This window comes from Callorhinchus milii, unplaced genomic scaffold (genome assembly GCF_018977255.1).
Source record: "Callorhinchus milii isolate IMCB2004 unplaced genomic scaffold, IMCB_Cmil_1.0 Scaffold2, whole genome shotgun sequence".
NCBI classification, from domain to species: Eukaryota; Metazoa; Chordata; class Chondrichthyes; order Chimaeriformes; family Callorhinchidae; genus Callorhinchus; species Callorhinchus milii.
This window is the reverse complement of record NW_024704743.1, coordinates 73,793,437-73,810,572: the sequence shown is the minus strand read 5'-3', so window position 1 is coordinate 73,810,572 and position 17,136 is coordinate 73,793,437. Positions and strand designations below refer to the sequence as shown.

Below are 17,136 nucleotides of genomic sequence, written 5' to 3'. Positions count from 1 at the left end.
CAGTTCATTTTATACGTTATTTGGAGTGTTTAACAAAATATCAATATGGCTCAGTTGTTATTGATCCAGTCTCTGGTGGAAACTCTGCATTACCTGAGTTGCTTAATAAATGGAGACAAATGGTTTCTGACACGAGCTGATACAAAATGCTCTCCTCGGTATATTTTCAAGATTGTTACCCTATTCTGGGGTCAAATACGAGGTTCATTCAGTTTATAGTTCGAACAGATGCCATCATTACTACTTCAAGGTTATCATGTACAATACACATTTATATAGTGCCGTACTTTTTGAGAGGACATCCCAAAGTACTTGACGATTCTAGCTGGACACTGGAGCTGAGGGGGATGAGGTGGAGAAAGATGACCGAAAGCAGTCAAAGAGGTGTGTTTTGAGATATGCCTTGAAAGAGGGGGCGGAAGAGAGCAAGTAGGAGGGACCAGAGCACCGAAGTCAACTGGCTGAAAGCCCACCCACCAATGGTGGGGCAGAGAGAGCAGGGTATGTGGAGGAAGCCAGTGTCTTGTAATCAATCCTGGATGTAATCTAGGGTGGATCTCAGCAGCTGAACGGGGAGGAAGGCAATATCGCAGAGATCGGGGAAAGCTGAGCAAGTGAGAACATAGAAGTGGGGTTTGAACGGGGGGGGGGGGGGGGAGGAGGGGTCAAACACAATCTTTTGGTCTCCTGAAGTGTTGCTGCTGCTATGATAGATGCCATATAAGTGTAATGAAAGTTGTTGGTCCATTATTTTCTGCTATTTGGCACACGCTTAGAAAGTCGGTCCATTTAGAATCAAAAAGGTTTAATTAATTAAATACCAAAAAAGTTGCTTTAACAAAAACACAAAATAAGAATGTACTACAATCAACTGAATTGTTTTAATAATCCGCAATAAAACAAAACAAGGACTTTTTTGCTGAAGATATTCCTTACAGATAAAATATTTCAGAAAAATTATTAGTCAATAAAAGGTAACTTTACAAGAAGTTTGTGTTCAGCCTATAAACAAGTTTTAAATAACAAAACAGTTTCATAAATTTAGCTCAAGTGCATTAGGAAAATAATTCAAGAACATTTTTCAACTGTATTTTTTTATTCAGGCCAACTGCAAAATCATAATAAATAAGAAACACTGGTGTTTTAGGCAAGAAATTGATCATTTCTCATGCAATCGAAGAACAAGCGGAATTTAAATACACATGAACATTGGCGAACATTGCCATTTTGACACAAAGGATAAGGAATCTTGGCAATATTATGTAACTGTACAGCTGGATAACTCCAGAAGACATTTAGCTGCATTAATCACTCAAATGCTCAGAATGCAATACCACAATTTGAATTTATACTTCACCTTTATATGGCTTCCACCTTGGTACATTTTTAAAAATGTAAACTGCAGACTTCAAAATATCCTAGGGAGAGCCATAATACCTAGTGTTTCAGTGTTAAAAGCCTGTATCAATGTAACACAAAGTTTTAAAAAAATGAAGCAAATGGCTTTCTTAAACATATTAATGAATAGATTTTCTTAAGCGATGCACTGTGAAAAATGATAAAGGTTTTAGTCACTGGTTGAGAGAATGAAGACAGATGAGCGAACTACATCTAAATAAGACAGGATGCTGAACCATTCCAGTTCACATTGAAGCTAAAATAATTACACTTCTAAGGTAATGGACAACTGTAGGGGAAATACTTTCAAATACAAGGGACTCCCTCCCACTTTTGCATCCCTCTCCACGTGTCCCCGGTGTCCAGTTCTAAACAGAACCCTATTGATTAAAATATATATTTTTTGGTATGGGCTCCCAGTAGAGCTGGAGAGACATTACATCAGAACACAGGATATCGTGTTTGCTTATCAACTGGAGTGTACTTTGCATGATTAGAAATAGAGTTAAGTTTTCTTTTTAAAGCAGTCAGTCCAGTTCTGTTGCCAACTTGCATGGCTTTTCAAAAAGCAAAAAAAAAAAATGGCTTGTGGTCAAAGTCTAATCATACATATAAAATTTTAATTGGGATTGAGAAAGTAAACTCAGAACAATACTTTCAAATGCACTGGCAGTGTAATAAGAGGGCACAGGTTTAGGGTTGCAAAAGGTAATTTTAGAACAGACACCAGGAAATATTTATTATTACAGGCTAATTAAGAACTGGAATAGGTTATCAGGAAGGGTAGTTTAGACCAGTTCTCATTTAAAAAAACACAGCTTGATGTTCTAATCAGACAACTCTAGTGTTGGTTGGTATTCTGGGAAGAAAAAAATTAAATGGGCTGAAGGATCTTCTTCATCCAAATCTCTCTTGTGACCTTGTGAATCTATTGTGTCTACAGGACACACAGTGACAATCCATTTGGTCATCAGTCGGGTGTATTGGATTATTTTACTATGCTGAGCAAAAGAGCTCTTTACATGAAATAATTTTGTGCGTCAAGAATATTCTGTGGGCCACGCATTGAAGACTAAATTATTGGTTTAAAACACTTGATTCAGATATTGGATGATTATTCTATAACATCAGTAGTAACATGTCAAATGTTTGCATTAATCCTTTTAAACCATTATTAAACAGGAGTTTGCTATAATATCTCCTAGAAAGTATAACAAAATAACTTTCCCCTTCAAAAAAGTCTGATCGATGGGCGCTGTGGAGAGTTACCTAAAAAGCAAGCATCATAGCACGCAGGGTAGATGGGTGCTCTTTTTTTTCTCTGGGTATTTATCCAGCGGTGAAAGACAGTGACTGGAACCTTTACCAATAGCAGTTAGTTGAATTATCAAGGTGTAAAGTTTCTTAAGGACTGCAAGGAAACTACATTCCAGTTAGCAGCAATTGTACACAGATTTGAAAAAGCAGAACAGCCTATGATATTTGGAATTTTGCCTGTTTTGGTTTCCTGGATTTAATTTAAGGAGGGCGACCGGTCTGTGTTCCACATGAGTTCTATGTACGGCCATTTGGTCTGCAGGCAGCGCTTGACTGGAGTGTCATCAGTTCGCACCATTGGGTCCTCAAAGCCCATGATGACAGCAGTTCCTTCAACGTACATAACCTTTGTGCAAGATATTTTTTTAGAAAAGTTTAACATTTTCAACAAACACAGCAGCAGTCCAACAACAACTTGCATTTAGTGCCCTTCACATTGAACTGGAACAACAACAAAATTACATTTGTATAGCGCCTTTCATGTCGGGAGGATGTCCCAAGGTGCTGGACAGTCTGACTGTCGGACCCGAGCTGGGGGTCGGGTTTTGGGGAGGGTAGAGGGCGGGGGGGAAGCAGGGTGATCGAAAACATGGTAGAGGAGGAGGGTCTTGAGAAGGAGGCAAGGGAGGGGGTTGAGGCGGAGGGCGTGCAGGATGGAGTTCCAGAGGGTGGAAGGAAGAGGAGACAGGAAGGTGACCATAGGCGTGGTTAAAGAGGAAAGCTTTAAGAAAGGATTTGGAGATAGAGGGAGGTGAGGTGGAGGGATAGAGGCAAAAGGTTCCAGGGTCTGGGGCATAATTACACTATTTTCATATGACACTTTCTGAAAATGATTTGGCCAATCAAAAATACTGTTATTTTAATAATGATAATAATCCTTGTATTTAATATAGTGCCTTTCACATTGGGAGGACATCGCGAAGTGCTTCACCATATTTAATGTGAATGTAGTAACTGTGTTCTGATGGTGAAGGAGGCAGCCAATTTGCACACTACAGCAGTATCCCACAAGGAGACATAAAGTGAATGACTGATTTTATCTGGGGTGATTAGCATTTATATTTAACACCTTTTCACAGTATTGCAATCACATCTAAACAGAAGTAAGTGGCAATCGCACTCTGCCTGCTCTGTCAGCAGGAAAATGTCTACATTAGAATAAGCAGCCTTTTAATGTTAATTACAGATGTGAGGGGACACTTAATCTTTTTCCTTACAAATACATACAAAAAGATCATCAGCGGACGGCTTGAGAGGATGATGTTTGTGGACAGTTTTTTCTAATAATAATAATCCTTGCATTTGATATAGCGCTTTTCATGTCCTCTAGACGTCTCAAAGCGCTTCACAGAACATACTATAAAGTGAATTGACTGTATATTTGTGGGCGAAACGTGGCAGCTAATTGTGCACAGCAGTGTCCCACAAACAGTAGTAGATTGAAAATGATCAATTTATTATTGTTTTTGGTTTTGGAGGGATTATTATTAGGCGTGTGGAGTAAGGAAACTTGCCCAAGGTTTCGCCCTGCCTGGAATTGAACTCAGGTCTCTCGCTTGCAAAGCGAGTGCTCTAACCACTGAGCTATAGGACTTCTAAATAAGATATTCCCCTTTCCTGTTTCTTCAGCCTTTTTGTGACTTGCACAATCCACTGAGCGCAGGATGATTCACTTCCAAGTCACCTAACAGTCAATCCAAAAGTGGGTGACTTAAGAGATAAGCGTAGTGAAAACTCATTTTGTGGAGGACAACATGCTCAAACGTGCATCTCCCTCTTCCTAAGTCACTGTGCTAGTTACTCCTCCCGCTGTGAAAGGCACTATACAAATATAATCTTGTTGTTGTTGGTGATCTCCACATGCAAAACACAGCAGGGGTTTGTGGAAAGCAAATAGGGGCAACACCACTGGCTGAATTTCCTCTCTCTAACCCAGGAGTTCCGAGGCCAAATTGTTTTGTGTTTTAATATGCATTAAAGTTGATTGCCAGAGCCTACATCACAATATATTAATGCCAGACCTTTGGATAGTATGGGTAGAAATGGACATTTAATTCCTCATTGCACTCTTTTGTAGAGTTACAAGATGTGAGTATATATATATAAGGGAACTAGATAAATACCTAAAAAGAAGTAAACTACAGAGATATGGGAAAAGGGCAGGTAAATGCAACTGAAAGATTGCTCTTGAAAAAGCCAGCACAGCTTCTTCTGTATTGTAAATGTATAGGTTCCATGGCCATGCAAAGTTGTTTATGTTTTGGTAAATCATATCATCAGAAGGTACATATATTTAGAAGTTTTTAAAACAGATCATGACCAATACAAAGTAATTATGGACATGAAAAAGTAATAAATAAAGTTAGTACATAAATATTCAGCAAACTGGAAAGAGCCTCACCTTTTCATTGTGGTTTGACTGCTTTAGGCCATTGTGGTGGTATACAGGGAATGAATCTTGGATAGTGGATTCCTAAAAACATATCAGAGAAAGTTACACATGGATTTGTACTTTATTTTCCACATTGAACTATATGTGTTGGGTCATAATGCAATTGGTCACACTCTATCAGTTACGTTATATGGGGATTAAAGCCAACAGATGTTTACAATTTAAGCATTCAATTTAGTAGTTACTTTTGACACATAAATGGCCTTGTATACAGTAGGGAAATTAGACTATTATAGACAGGGTGTTCACAAAGTTCTGTTACCCCGTTTTTTTCTTACAATAAATTTTTGTTTTCTGTTGCAGATGAGTCAAGTGTAAGTTCCTCGTCACTCCATCCACGTTACGGAAGATGTCGCACCGAATATGTTGATGAATCAATACCTGCCATGAAAACGATGGCGCTCATACTGATCCTCTGGATGTCTAAATACAGTTAAACACTTGTACTGAATATAATGAAGTATTTCTAATTTCAACTGTTGGTCAGTCCACTGTAGAAAAATACGTGGGAGTACTATGACTTTGTGAACACCCTGGAATTATGGATGAAAACCCATGTGGCAAAGCTGTGCATTTTGTACAAGAACAAATGTTGACGAGTTATTCAAACATTAAGACCATAAACCACAAAAAACCACATCTTTTCATTGTAGCAAATCTTTGCCTAATGGATATCAAAGCACTTTGAGATGTTTATCTTGCAATAATATGAATAATAATCTTTGCATTTGATAAAGTGCCTTATCACGTTGTAGAGAAGTCCTTGCGACGTGACGTCCTTCTGATGTGAAAGTCGCCATACAAATGTAATTTGTTGTTGTTGTTATGTCTCAAAGTGCTTCACAGAATTTACTGTGGTGAATTGACTGTATATTTTGAATGGTGCTATATGAATGCAAGTTGTTGAATTTTCCATTTCATAATTGTGAAATTAATACCAACTCAGATTACTGTGTGTTGGATATATTTTTCAACCTCTTCTATCCACGGGCTTCTCTATTCACCATGTCTCATCCACTGGTAAGAGCAGGCAACCTGCCGAGCTTTGAGTCGGTGCAGCTCTGTTAACCACCTACAATTGTGCAATGGCAGTCTGGATAACTACTGATAGTTTTGTTATGAGGAAGTGCTGGGACTTCTTGCTGGCACAGCTGAGACCAGCAATGTAGCTATGGGGGGTCTCGAGTGGGAGCATATAATCCACCATTTCATGTCCCCTTAAAACCAAGTTAAAGCAATTTTAGCGACAAACGTTTGATGCTAAAAAAAAACTTAGAAAATGGAGGAATAGATATCCATCTCCAAAAAAAAAGCCCACACACATTTACAAGCACAGTGGTGAATGAGCATTTCAGTATCCAATTACTTGGTATTCTCTGGAGGGTATTAAAAAGTTCACATAATGATCATTGACATAGATCAGAGAGATCAAAATTGGAGTTGCTTGTAAGGATTAAGGCCCTTAAACGGCACTGAGTGTTTGCAAGGTTTAGAATTCTCAATGTATAAAAGGATAGGGTGCTTTTGTCATGGAAGAAATAGTGAAAACTCTGAGATGGCTTTGGATCATAAATTGCCGGCTCAGTGTCCATGGTGTCCAATAGCACCCATCACAGGCTGATTCAGTTACAAATATTATATAGAACTGTTACCTTCTATAAAGTGGGTCACTGTTCTATTAAGAGTTAGAGATGTGAGAGAAATGCTGGAGCTTGTACAGACGGTCATTAGTGGTGCTCTACAGAGGTGAAGGGAGCAATCGCAAGATTGCAACATTGGTTGAAATAAAGAAGGCCCTTCAACCCGTCTTGTCTTATCCTTCTCATGGAAAAAGCTTCCTCACAAACGCCGTCTCATCCTTGGACTTTCTCTCCCTCTGGCCTTCCACCCGCAGTGATCCAAATGCAACACTCAAGCTAAACAATCAACTCTCCTCAACCTTTAATTCCCTTGTCCCGCTGCAATCCAGGATTATCTCCAAACCTACCCGCTCCTCCAGTACAACAGTCATCTCCACTCCCTCAAATCCCAAACCAGGTTGCTCGAGCGCAGATGGCACAAAACCGGCCTCACAGTTCACCGCCAACTGTGGTTTGAGCATTTTCACACCTACCACCATTCCCCCTCCCTCTCAAGCCAAAACAGAAAATTTGTATCCACCCCCCCAAACACACACATTTTTAAAAATTTTCAAACGCCAAGATTTTATTATATTTTTATTCATTATTTATTTATTATTATTTATTTATTATTATCTCTTATTAAAAATTATTAAAAGCCTGTTAATAATCCCTAAAAAACCCAATAATAAATTCATCATTTAAATCCGACGACTGTTTGTGGGACACTGCTGTGCGCAATTGACTGCCGCGTTTCACCCACAAATATACAGTCAATTTACTTTACATTCCATTCTGTGAAGCGCTTTGAGATGTCTAGAAGACGTGAAAAGCGCTATATCAAATGCAAGGATTATTATTATTATAAAACCTCCTTCTATTCGCAGGTCATTCTCAAGGCCAAAAAAATCCCTAAAGTCTGTTCTCCTCGACCCCCCACCTCCTCCAGGCCCTCTCAAGCACCAGGGAGGTTCTGGACTTCTTTATGTCTAAAATCAACAACATCTGTCTGGCTGGCTCCTCTTCCTCTACCCCCACAATGTCACCTACCGCTCCTGTAGCCCCCCCCCATGCCTCCTTCATCACCCTCTCCTCCTACTATAGCCTCCACCCTCCACTCCTTTGCCCCCATCTCTCCCGTCTCTCTTTCCCCCAGTATCACCCATGTGAAGCTCACTATCTGCTGCGTCAAGCCCCTCCCAACCCAGCTTCTGGTCAATCAACTACCCCTCACTGCTGGCTGACACAATTAACCAATTCCTCTCCTCAGGCTCTGTCCCACTCCTCCTCAAAACTGCTGTCATTACTCCTCTTCTTAAAAAACCTACCCTCGATCCCTCCAACCTCACAAACTTCAACCCATCTCAAACCTGCCCTTCCTGCCCAAAGTTTTGGAACTCATGGTTGCAAATCAGCATTGCTCCCACCCGTCCCTCCACTCCCTACTCGAACCCCTCCAGTCTGGTTTTCGCCCTGCCCACAGCACAGACAGCGCTCGTCAAAGTAATAAATGACATACTCTCTTTCTGTGACCAGGGCTCACTCTGCCTCCTCGTTCTCCTGGACATCTCCACCGCTTTCGACAGAATGATCATGCCATCCTCCTCCACCACCCCTCCTACCTCATCAACTTTGTGGGACTGCACTCGCATGGTTCGAGTCCTACTTAACAAACTGCCAACAATACGTCTTGTCCAATGGTTTTTCTTGCTGCCCCCACCCAGTTACTTGCAGGATACCCCAAGGCTCCATTCTTGGCCCCCTTCTTTTCCTTGCTATATGCTCCCTCTCGGGAATATCATCCCCAGACAAGAGGTCAATTTCCACAAGTTTACAAATGACACCCAAATCTACTTCTTCTCCTCCAGCTACAACTTCCAGTCTACTGATGTTCTGACAATTTGTTTGATGGACATCAAGGCTTGTCCATTGCGCTAATTTCCTGCAGTTGAATGTCGGCAAGATGGAAGCCACAATTTTTGGCTCCTGTCAATGTCTTCTCTCCTGTGGATATGAACTACTCAACCTCCCTGGGCTCTCCCTCAGACTCTCCAAACCTCTGCGCAACTTAGGCATCAGGTTCAATCCCCAGCTTTCCTTTCTACCTCACATCCATTTCCTGACCAGGACCGCTTTTTTCCACCTGTCATCACACTGGCCGTCTCCATCCGTACCTCACAACCAACGTAGTCGAAACCCTCGTCACTTCCAAGCTGGACTTCCAATGCTCTCCTCATGGATCTCCCCAGATCCAGCATACACAAAATGCAATTTATCCAACACTCTGCCTGTCACCAACATACTCACCCGCACAAAACTCTGTACCTCCATTACAACAGTCCTTGCCAGGCTCTGTTAGCTCCCAATTACCGAATGGACTGATTTCAAGATCTTCTCACTTGTTTTCAAATTCCTTCATGCCCTCGCACCTCCCTACCTATCTGCTTACCCAGCACCCTCGGCTGGGTATGGCTTCCTGTTTGTCCCTCGTCTCCTCCGCTCCACCATAGGTGGCTGTGCCTTCAGCCCCAAAACTCTAGAACTCTTGTCCCTCAATCCCTCTGCCTTGCCTCCTCCCTCTCCACCTTCAAATCCCGCCTAAACACCTTCCTTTTTGATCATGCTTCCGGTCATCTCCCTTTCCCCCGGCTCGTTGTCAGACTCTGCCACTGTCAAGCATTCCAGAAAATCTACCCTACTGTCTTCCTAAACTGTTCTTTAAATAAGTGTCCTGGCTTCAACCACTCTTCCTGGCAACATGTTCCAATTCTTAATTACCCTTTGGGTAAAGAAAACCTTCCTGATATCTGTCCTGAAATTGCCCTTTCCAACTCTAAACCTATATACCTATATCTCGTGTTCTATTTTCCTGGTGCAACCTCAAGTATTGTTTTTGGTTTAATGTTTCAATTCCATTTAAAAATGTATACACCTTTGTAAGATCCCATCTGAAACATCTTCTCTCAAGATTGAAGAGCCCCAGCTGGTCTAATTGTTACTCATAGCTCGTTCCCCAATCCTGGGGATCATCCTCGTTGCTCTATGCTGCACTGCCTCCAGGGACTCTTGATATTGCAGTGACTCAAACCTAGTATTTTCTGTACTGCTATTCCTGAATTAGCTGTGCCTCCCTCAAATTACAATAAAATGACCCTTCCTCCAACCCAGATATTTAAATGCTGACTAAAATGTGACAGTTGGCGATGGCACAAATAATTATCAATAGTAGATGTATTATTAATACAAACATTACAGTTATCAACATGTAGAATATGCCAAAACAAAGCTTGAATTTGTTTCAATGAATTTGGCTGGGAATAAACATGCATTTGGGAGCTGAGGAAGAGAGACAAAATCATTCCATGGTTAGAATACCTAGAAACAGCTCCCCAGAAGAGGAGAATGTATCTTTTAGGGTCTCCAGTCCCACACATACGTCTTTGGCAGGAAGGACATACAATATTAGAGACAATAATACCACTAATTTACATTTATATCATTTATATACCATCTTTCACATCAGAGCGGCAACTCAAAATAGTAATAATAATCTGAGGGGTTGGGGGTGCTGTATGGTTGAATGTACAGTTGAAGAGTAGGTGATACTGCAGGTTTGAAGGCGAGGAGGGAGCGGACAAAACAGAGGGGAAGGAGCTGTGGGTTGAGTTCTAGAAAGTGGGGACAAGATGGCTAAAGACTCTCCCAGATAATACTGACATAATCTTGTGGCAATTTCAAACGGGATTCCATAATATGAAAACTAAAATTACAGACCGTTGAGCTACAGAACTTCACTTTAAACAATTTAGTTTTGGAATGGAGTTCCTGCTGGTCAGCATAGTTTACTTGTGGGTAACAGAAGAAGTTCTCACTTGGTTTCATTATTCAGCAACTCTGTTTAAAATTGCTTTATATTAGACTCCTATGCGTTGAGGAATATATTAAAAATCTATTGTGGGATTCTTGACTTATTAACATCGAATGGAAAAACAGAAAATATTTATAAAAATAATCAAGTGATGCTTGTGAATAAAGAACGGCTTTAAAAAAATTCTCAAAAAACTTGCATCTTTTATTTATTGTTTTAAAGCATGAATTTGCAAATCAAGTTTCTGTATGTGACATTCTGCTGAATCTATTCCTACCACATACTGTTGGGGTTCAAAAAGGTTTTGTTTTTCCATACACAATACATGAAAATGTGCAGATACTGAAAACAAAATATGGGGTGGATTTTAACAGATCATGTTAAAGAAGGGAGAAGGAAAGAGGAGAGATGGAGGCACTTGTGGAATATAAACACTGGCGTTGACTGGTTGGGACAGTTTGCATGCTTCTATGTTGAAGCGTTCTAAAACAACAACAACAACAAGATTCCATTTATAGAGCGTCTTTCACGGCGGGAGGACGTCCCAAGGCGCTGTACAGTTGAGTCAGGACCCGAGCAGGGGGGAAATGGTCAGGGTGAGGGGAGGGAAGGGAGGGAGCGAGGAGGGGGTAGAGAATCGAGAGAGGAGCTGAAGGCACGGTCAAAGAGAAAGGTCTTGAGACCGGCCTTGAGGGAGGAAAAGGAGGAGGCGGCGAAGGCACTGGGGGATAGAGTTCCAGATCCTCGGGGCTGAGAGGCTGAAGGCCCGACCACTGATGGTAGGGCGGTTGGGGCAGGGGATGTGGAGCAGACCGGAGCCAGAGGAACGGAGGGTACGGGCAGGTAGGTAGGGGGATAGTAGGTCAGAGAGGTAGGAGGGTGCAAGGCCGTGAATGGCCTTGTAGGTGAGGATGAGGATGTTGAATTCGATCCTCTGGGGGATGGGGAGCCAGTGGAGGCGAGCGAGGGTGGGAGTGATGTGGTCCCGAAGCCTGGTGCGGGACAGTACACAAGCTGCAGAGCTCTGAATGACCTGCAGCTTGTGGAGGGAGGTGGCGGGAAGGCCGGCGAGGAGAGAGTTCCTATAGTCCAGCCTTGAGGCGATAAAGGCGTGGACCAGAGTTTCAGCAGCGTGAGGGGTGAGGTAGTGCCATAGTCTGGCGATGTTCCGGAGGTGATGGAAGGCGGTGCCAGTTGTGGCACGGATATGAGGGAGAAAGGACAGCTCATGGTCAAACAGAACCACGAGGTTCCTGACCGGCTTCGAGAGGTGGAGAGTGCAGCCTTCGATGCTGATGCTGTCAGCGCCTGAGGTGCGGAGGCACTGACACGAGCCAATCAGTTTTACGCACGTTGAGCTGAAGAAAGTTGTCTCTCGTCTAGGAAAGTATTCTAAGTATTTCTATACAAGACCTTGTCCAATGACATTATTTTTCCCACAAAATATACAGTCAATTCACTTTATAGTATATTCTGTGAAGCGCTTTGAGACGTCTCAAAGACGTGATAAGGCACTATAACAAATGCAAGAATTATTATTATTATTAAATGCACAAAGTCCAATTATGAATACAAGCATGAGGCTTTAGGGATGAGTCAACCAAACCACGTCACCTTATTTTGGAAAGAAAAGCAATTCAGTAAGAAGCAGTAGATCCTAAGCTTATAGACAGCTTAGTGATGAGGGATGCTCACTGTTCAGTTGATCTTATCATTGTAATATGAACTATGGTGACTAAAGCCCCAGCTCACTAATGAGGGCATCTCCCTAGTAAGGGCAAAAATAGGTCAGTCCTTGACTGACACCACTGGCTCCATGTCTCTCAGACAATCAATTTCCTACAAATCCCATTACACCCTGGCACCTCCCTATCTGCCTGATATCCTTCTCTGACCAACTAACTCAGGCCTGTTCCCATCCTACCATCGATGGCGGCATCGATGCCCGAGCTTTATAATTCTAGGCTCTGTCATTTGGAACTCCCTCTTTTGAGCCCTTCATCTCACTCCTAGCTATCTGACTTCAAGTCCTGTCTTACAATCTACTTTTCGCCCACAAAATATAGTCAATTCTCTTAACAGTATATTTTGCGAAGCGCTTTGAGAGGTCTCGAAGACGTGATAAGACGCTATATCAAATGCAAAGATTATTATTATTATTATTATTATTATTCAACCTGATCTATGGTCACCTCTTTCTCTCCTCTATCCTCCCCCCCACCAGCTCAGTAAACATTCCACTATTGTAAAGTGCTCCAAGACATTATTCTATATGATGGGAACTGTATAAATCAAGTTGAAGTTGTTGTTTGGTAGTAAATACAGAAAGACGTCAGAAATGTATTTCTCCAAGAAAGTGGTTAAGTTTCCCACTGAGTGACAAACCACTGCAGAACTAATGTCTGCTTTTGCAGCTGTGAGGAAACATTCAAAAGCATTGCTAGAGATGTACTCAAATTATAAGAGCCTCGTGAAGAGCCTGGTGTATGTAACTAAAAAGACAGAATCTGGCATCTATCCAAGAGCTCTTAGGTAGACTTATGTGTGACTACTGCCTGGTCGTAATACAAAAACACAAGCAAGTTTAAAAAGCTTCTCACCCACTCATTCTGTCACCAAAACTCAATGGTAACAGAAGAGAATAACCAGAATAGTTAAACTCTGCGGTGGAAAAAGCTAAACCCAGACCTGAAATCTCTTTGACCCTGAAGTGCAAAACACATATGTTTAAAAAGGCAAAGCAAAATGTACACATTATATAAACCTTTGTGGGATGTTGTGTTGGAAAATGTAACTTGATCGCTGGGATCAGAATACTTCTCTTAACTCCTACGGTTCATGATATTATTAGAACCAACCCACTCTACTGGATTATTTCCTTGTAAAAGTCTCAGCGAATGCTATTTTATCTATTAATGATGTCTTTAATCATAATACTAAAGCATGAAATTGATTTTTTAATGTCGGTACAAGAGAGATTTATCAAGATGATACCAAGGATGAGTGATTTGACTTATGAGCAGAGACTAGAAAGGAACTGGGTCAATTCCATTCTGCCCACAAAATACAGTCAATCCACTTTACAGTATATTCTGTGAAGCGCTTTGAGACGTCTCGACAATGTGATAAGGTGCAATATCAAACGCAAGTATTATTATTATTCATTGAAACGGAGAAGGTTGAGGAGAGACCTGACAGTAGACAGGTTTTAGGAACAGAAGTAGGTAATTCTATGTTATTTTCTTAAGACTACGGCTGAACTGTAACTCAATACCATTTGCCTGGTTCTTCTCTATAACCTCCAATAATTTAAATAGCCAGGTATTTATCTACTTCCCTCTTAAACATTCCCACCGACTCTGTATTAACAGTTTTTTGAGGAAGTGAATTCCATAACTGTTTGAGTAAAGAAGTCTTCTGATTTAGTTACTAGCAGGTTTAGCTCTAATTTTTAAGATTATGTCGTCCTGCGTTCTGAACCATTGGAAAGAGTCTCCTTATTTACTCTGTCTATTCCCATTTTTACCTTAAAACACCTTGATCAGACCATTCTTTAACCTTTCCTATTGAATGGAGTTCAACCCCATTTTGCCATCATAATTAAACCCATTCAATCCAGGCATCATTCTGATGAAGCTGCACAACCTCCAAGGCAAGTATTTATTTTCTAAGATTGGTGCCCAAAACTGTATACAGTTCTTGAAATGATGCCTGACTAGGGCATTATACACTGCAATATATATCACTTCCTTTGTTTTAAATTCCAGCCCTCTTGTGATAAAGACATTCCATTGTCATTGGATAGAGGGACATCATTTCCACTGGATGGTGTCAGCGACTAGAGAGCATTAATTTAAGATAGTTATTAAGAGAGCAAAGGGAGAAATTGTTTACAGAGTTATTGAGTTTAGGATGTGGAATGCCCTTCCGGGTAAGGGGATTGAGGCAATATCCATATTAGCTTTAAAGAAGCAGACAGTTGTGTAAAGAGGAATATTCTGTAAGGTTATGGGAAAAAGCCAGATAAATGGGATTGAATGGATTGCTCTCTCAAAGAGCTTGCACACATGTTTTTTTAAGAATATGGAATTAGATGCTTACCTGTTCAGGAAAAAATTCTTGTCGAAATTTTCCCAGTAAAATGATTCCTAGTCCTTCAGGGTCTAATTTGTTCTTCATAATGTTTACACTGAAACAGAAATTGAGGTGTCAAGGTTAACTTCACATAGGATTTACACAATGACACTTATAAGAAACTAAATTGAATGATGATATTGTCCATCAGCTGAAACTCACAAACCAGATGGATCCCATCATGCAGTATGGAGTGAGACCAAAAAACATTTGAGAATGTGGGATGCACTACCTCAGAAAGCAGTAGAGGTAGAACCAATTATGATGTTTAAAAGGGTGCTAGAAATATACCTGAGTAGTAAAGGTTTCTCCCAGTGTCTTGGCCAACAATCTCACAGATTAAGAAAAAAATGTAATTTGTTACAGGACATTGCAATACACAAACTGGCTGCCGCATGCACCTACAAAATACACAGTCACTACTCTTTTGTACCTGTTCCTTTGTCTCACTTTATCTTGTTTCCACGTGTAGATGGCATAAATACGTAAAACTTTCAATCTGGTTTGGAAACTCTTAAGTTTGGTGAAGGGTTTCTGTATGTGTCAGACACTCAGCTGATCAAAAAAATGCTTTGATTTGCTTTACATAAAGCCATTTGTGTTCCCTTGAATTCTTTGGTCTGCATGAAGGGCGTGGCACTCTTCCATTCACAAGTTACAGGTGCTTTTTCGTAAAATGTTGGTCATTTTGAACACAAATAAGTAAGTGAATAACAGTAACATGAGACATGATTTTCACTGATGAAGTAACTTTATGAAGTCATCCCATCCCTGACATGCCTGTCGGACATCAAGTCCTGGATGAGGGCAAATTTCCTACAGTTGAATGTGAACAAGACTGAGGCCCACCTGATTGGCTCGCGCCAGCGCCTCAGCACCTCAGGCTCTGGCAACATCAACCTCCATGGTTTCACACTTCAACTCACCGCCAGTCAGGAACCTCGGTGTCTTGTTCAACCCTCAACTGTCTTCTCTCCCACATTCAAGCCATGACCCGTTCTGCCTTCCCTCACATCCGTAACATCACCCGACTCCGCAACTACCTCACCCCTCAGGCCGTTGAAACTCTCGTTCATGCCTTCATCACCTCCAGGCTCGACTATGCAAACGCCCTGCTTGTCAGCCTTCCCAACTCCTCCCTCCACAGGCTGCAGATAATCCAGAACTCTGCAGCCCGTGTCCTCTCCTGCACCAAACTCCGTGACCCCATCTCCCCCACTCTCACCCAACTCCATTGGCTCCCTATCCTTCAGAGGATCCAGTTCAAGATCCTGGTCCTCACATACAAAGCCCTCCATGTCCTTGCCCCACCCTACCTCTGCGACTTCCTAACCCCCTACCAACCCGCCAGTTCCCTCCGCTCAGCCGGCTCTGGCCTGCTCCACGTCCACCGACCCACCCGTCCCACCATTGGCGGGAGAGCCTTCAGCCACTCTGCCCCCCAACCTCTGGAATTCCATCCCCCAATCACTCCGCCTCGCCCCCTCCTTAGCCTCCTTCAAGTCCCGCCTCAAGACCCTCCTCTTCGACCATGCCATCGGCCACCCCCCTTCCCCTCCCCTCCCTTCTCCTACCCCCGACCCCAGCTCGGGTCTGAAATGCTGTACACTATCCAGCGCCTTGGGACATCCTCCCAATGTGAAAGGCACTATACAAATCTAATCTTGTTGTTGTTGATAGTGTGGAAGCTGGTTCTGAACAAAATTACTTAAGATGACAACGATTTTTAAAAATAAACATAATTATCTCTGTCCCAGATGATGGAAGTGTGAAGGAGATTGCGGCCAGGTCAGTGTCACTTTACACAAAAGCACCACTAATACTTAAAGCAGAGTTTATAAAGTCAAAGCCGCTGTCAGCCTGTGTTCCTCTTGTACAGACAGATAGGTCCCATTTGCCTACGCCTTAGGAAAGTTAGTGGAGTAAGATGTTTAATCTCTTCCCCAAAAATTGAATGTTCAAGCTGATGCTGATACAATTTAGAAGCTGATTTATGGCAGTTCATACTTAGGATTTTGAACTCACATAGTCTAGGCTGCACTCAAATGCAGGGCTGGAGGTGCTGTCCTTTGAGTGAGATATTAAACCGAAGCCTCATCTGCTTGTTCAGATGGATGTTAAACATTCCATAGCACTACTAAAAGAAAGAAATTTATCCCGGTGTCCTGGCCAACAATTCTTCAAATAAAAATTGGTTACTCACTTCATGGCTCTTTATGGGATATTACGGTGTACAAATTGGCTCCCAAATTCACCTACAAATACACAAACACCACACTTCACAGCAAAATGCACTAAAACATTTTGAAAGGTCTGGATAATAAGGTGCCAGATCAAATGCAAATTAT

The 17,136-nt window shown here is 41.7% G+C and overlaps 1 protein-coding gene across 1 annotated transcript in view; it reads right to left on the bottom strand.

The window, feature by feature from the left end:
- Positions 1–868: 868 nt before the first annotated feature.
- Positions 869–17,136, bottom strand: part of mindy3 (MINDY lysine 48 deubiquitinase 3) — a 79,664-nt gene continuing 63,396 nt past the window's right edge. The window contains exons 13-15 of the mRNA XM_007906402.1: positions 14,756–14,843; positions 5,117–5,188; positions 869–3,061 (exon numbers count right to left, since the gene is read on the bottom strand). Coding sequence (XP_007904593.1) covers positions 2,912–3,061; positions 5,117–5,188; positions 14,756–14,843 — 310 coding nt within the window. The 3' untranslated portion in view covers positions 869–2,911. The remainder of the gene's footprint in view (positions 3,062–5,116; positions 5,189–14,755; positions 14,844–17,136) is intronic.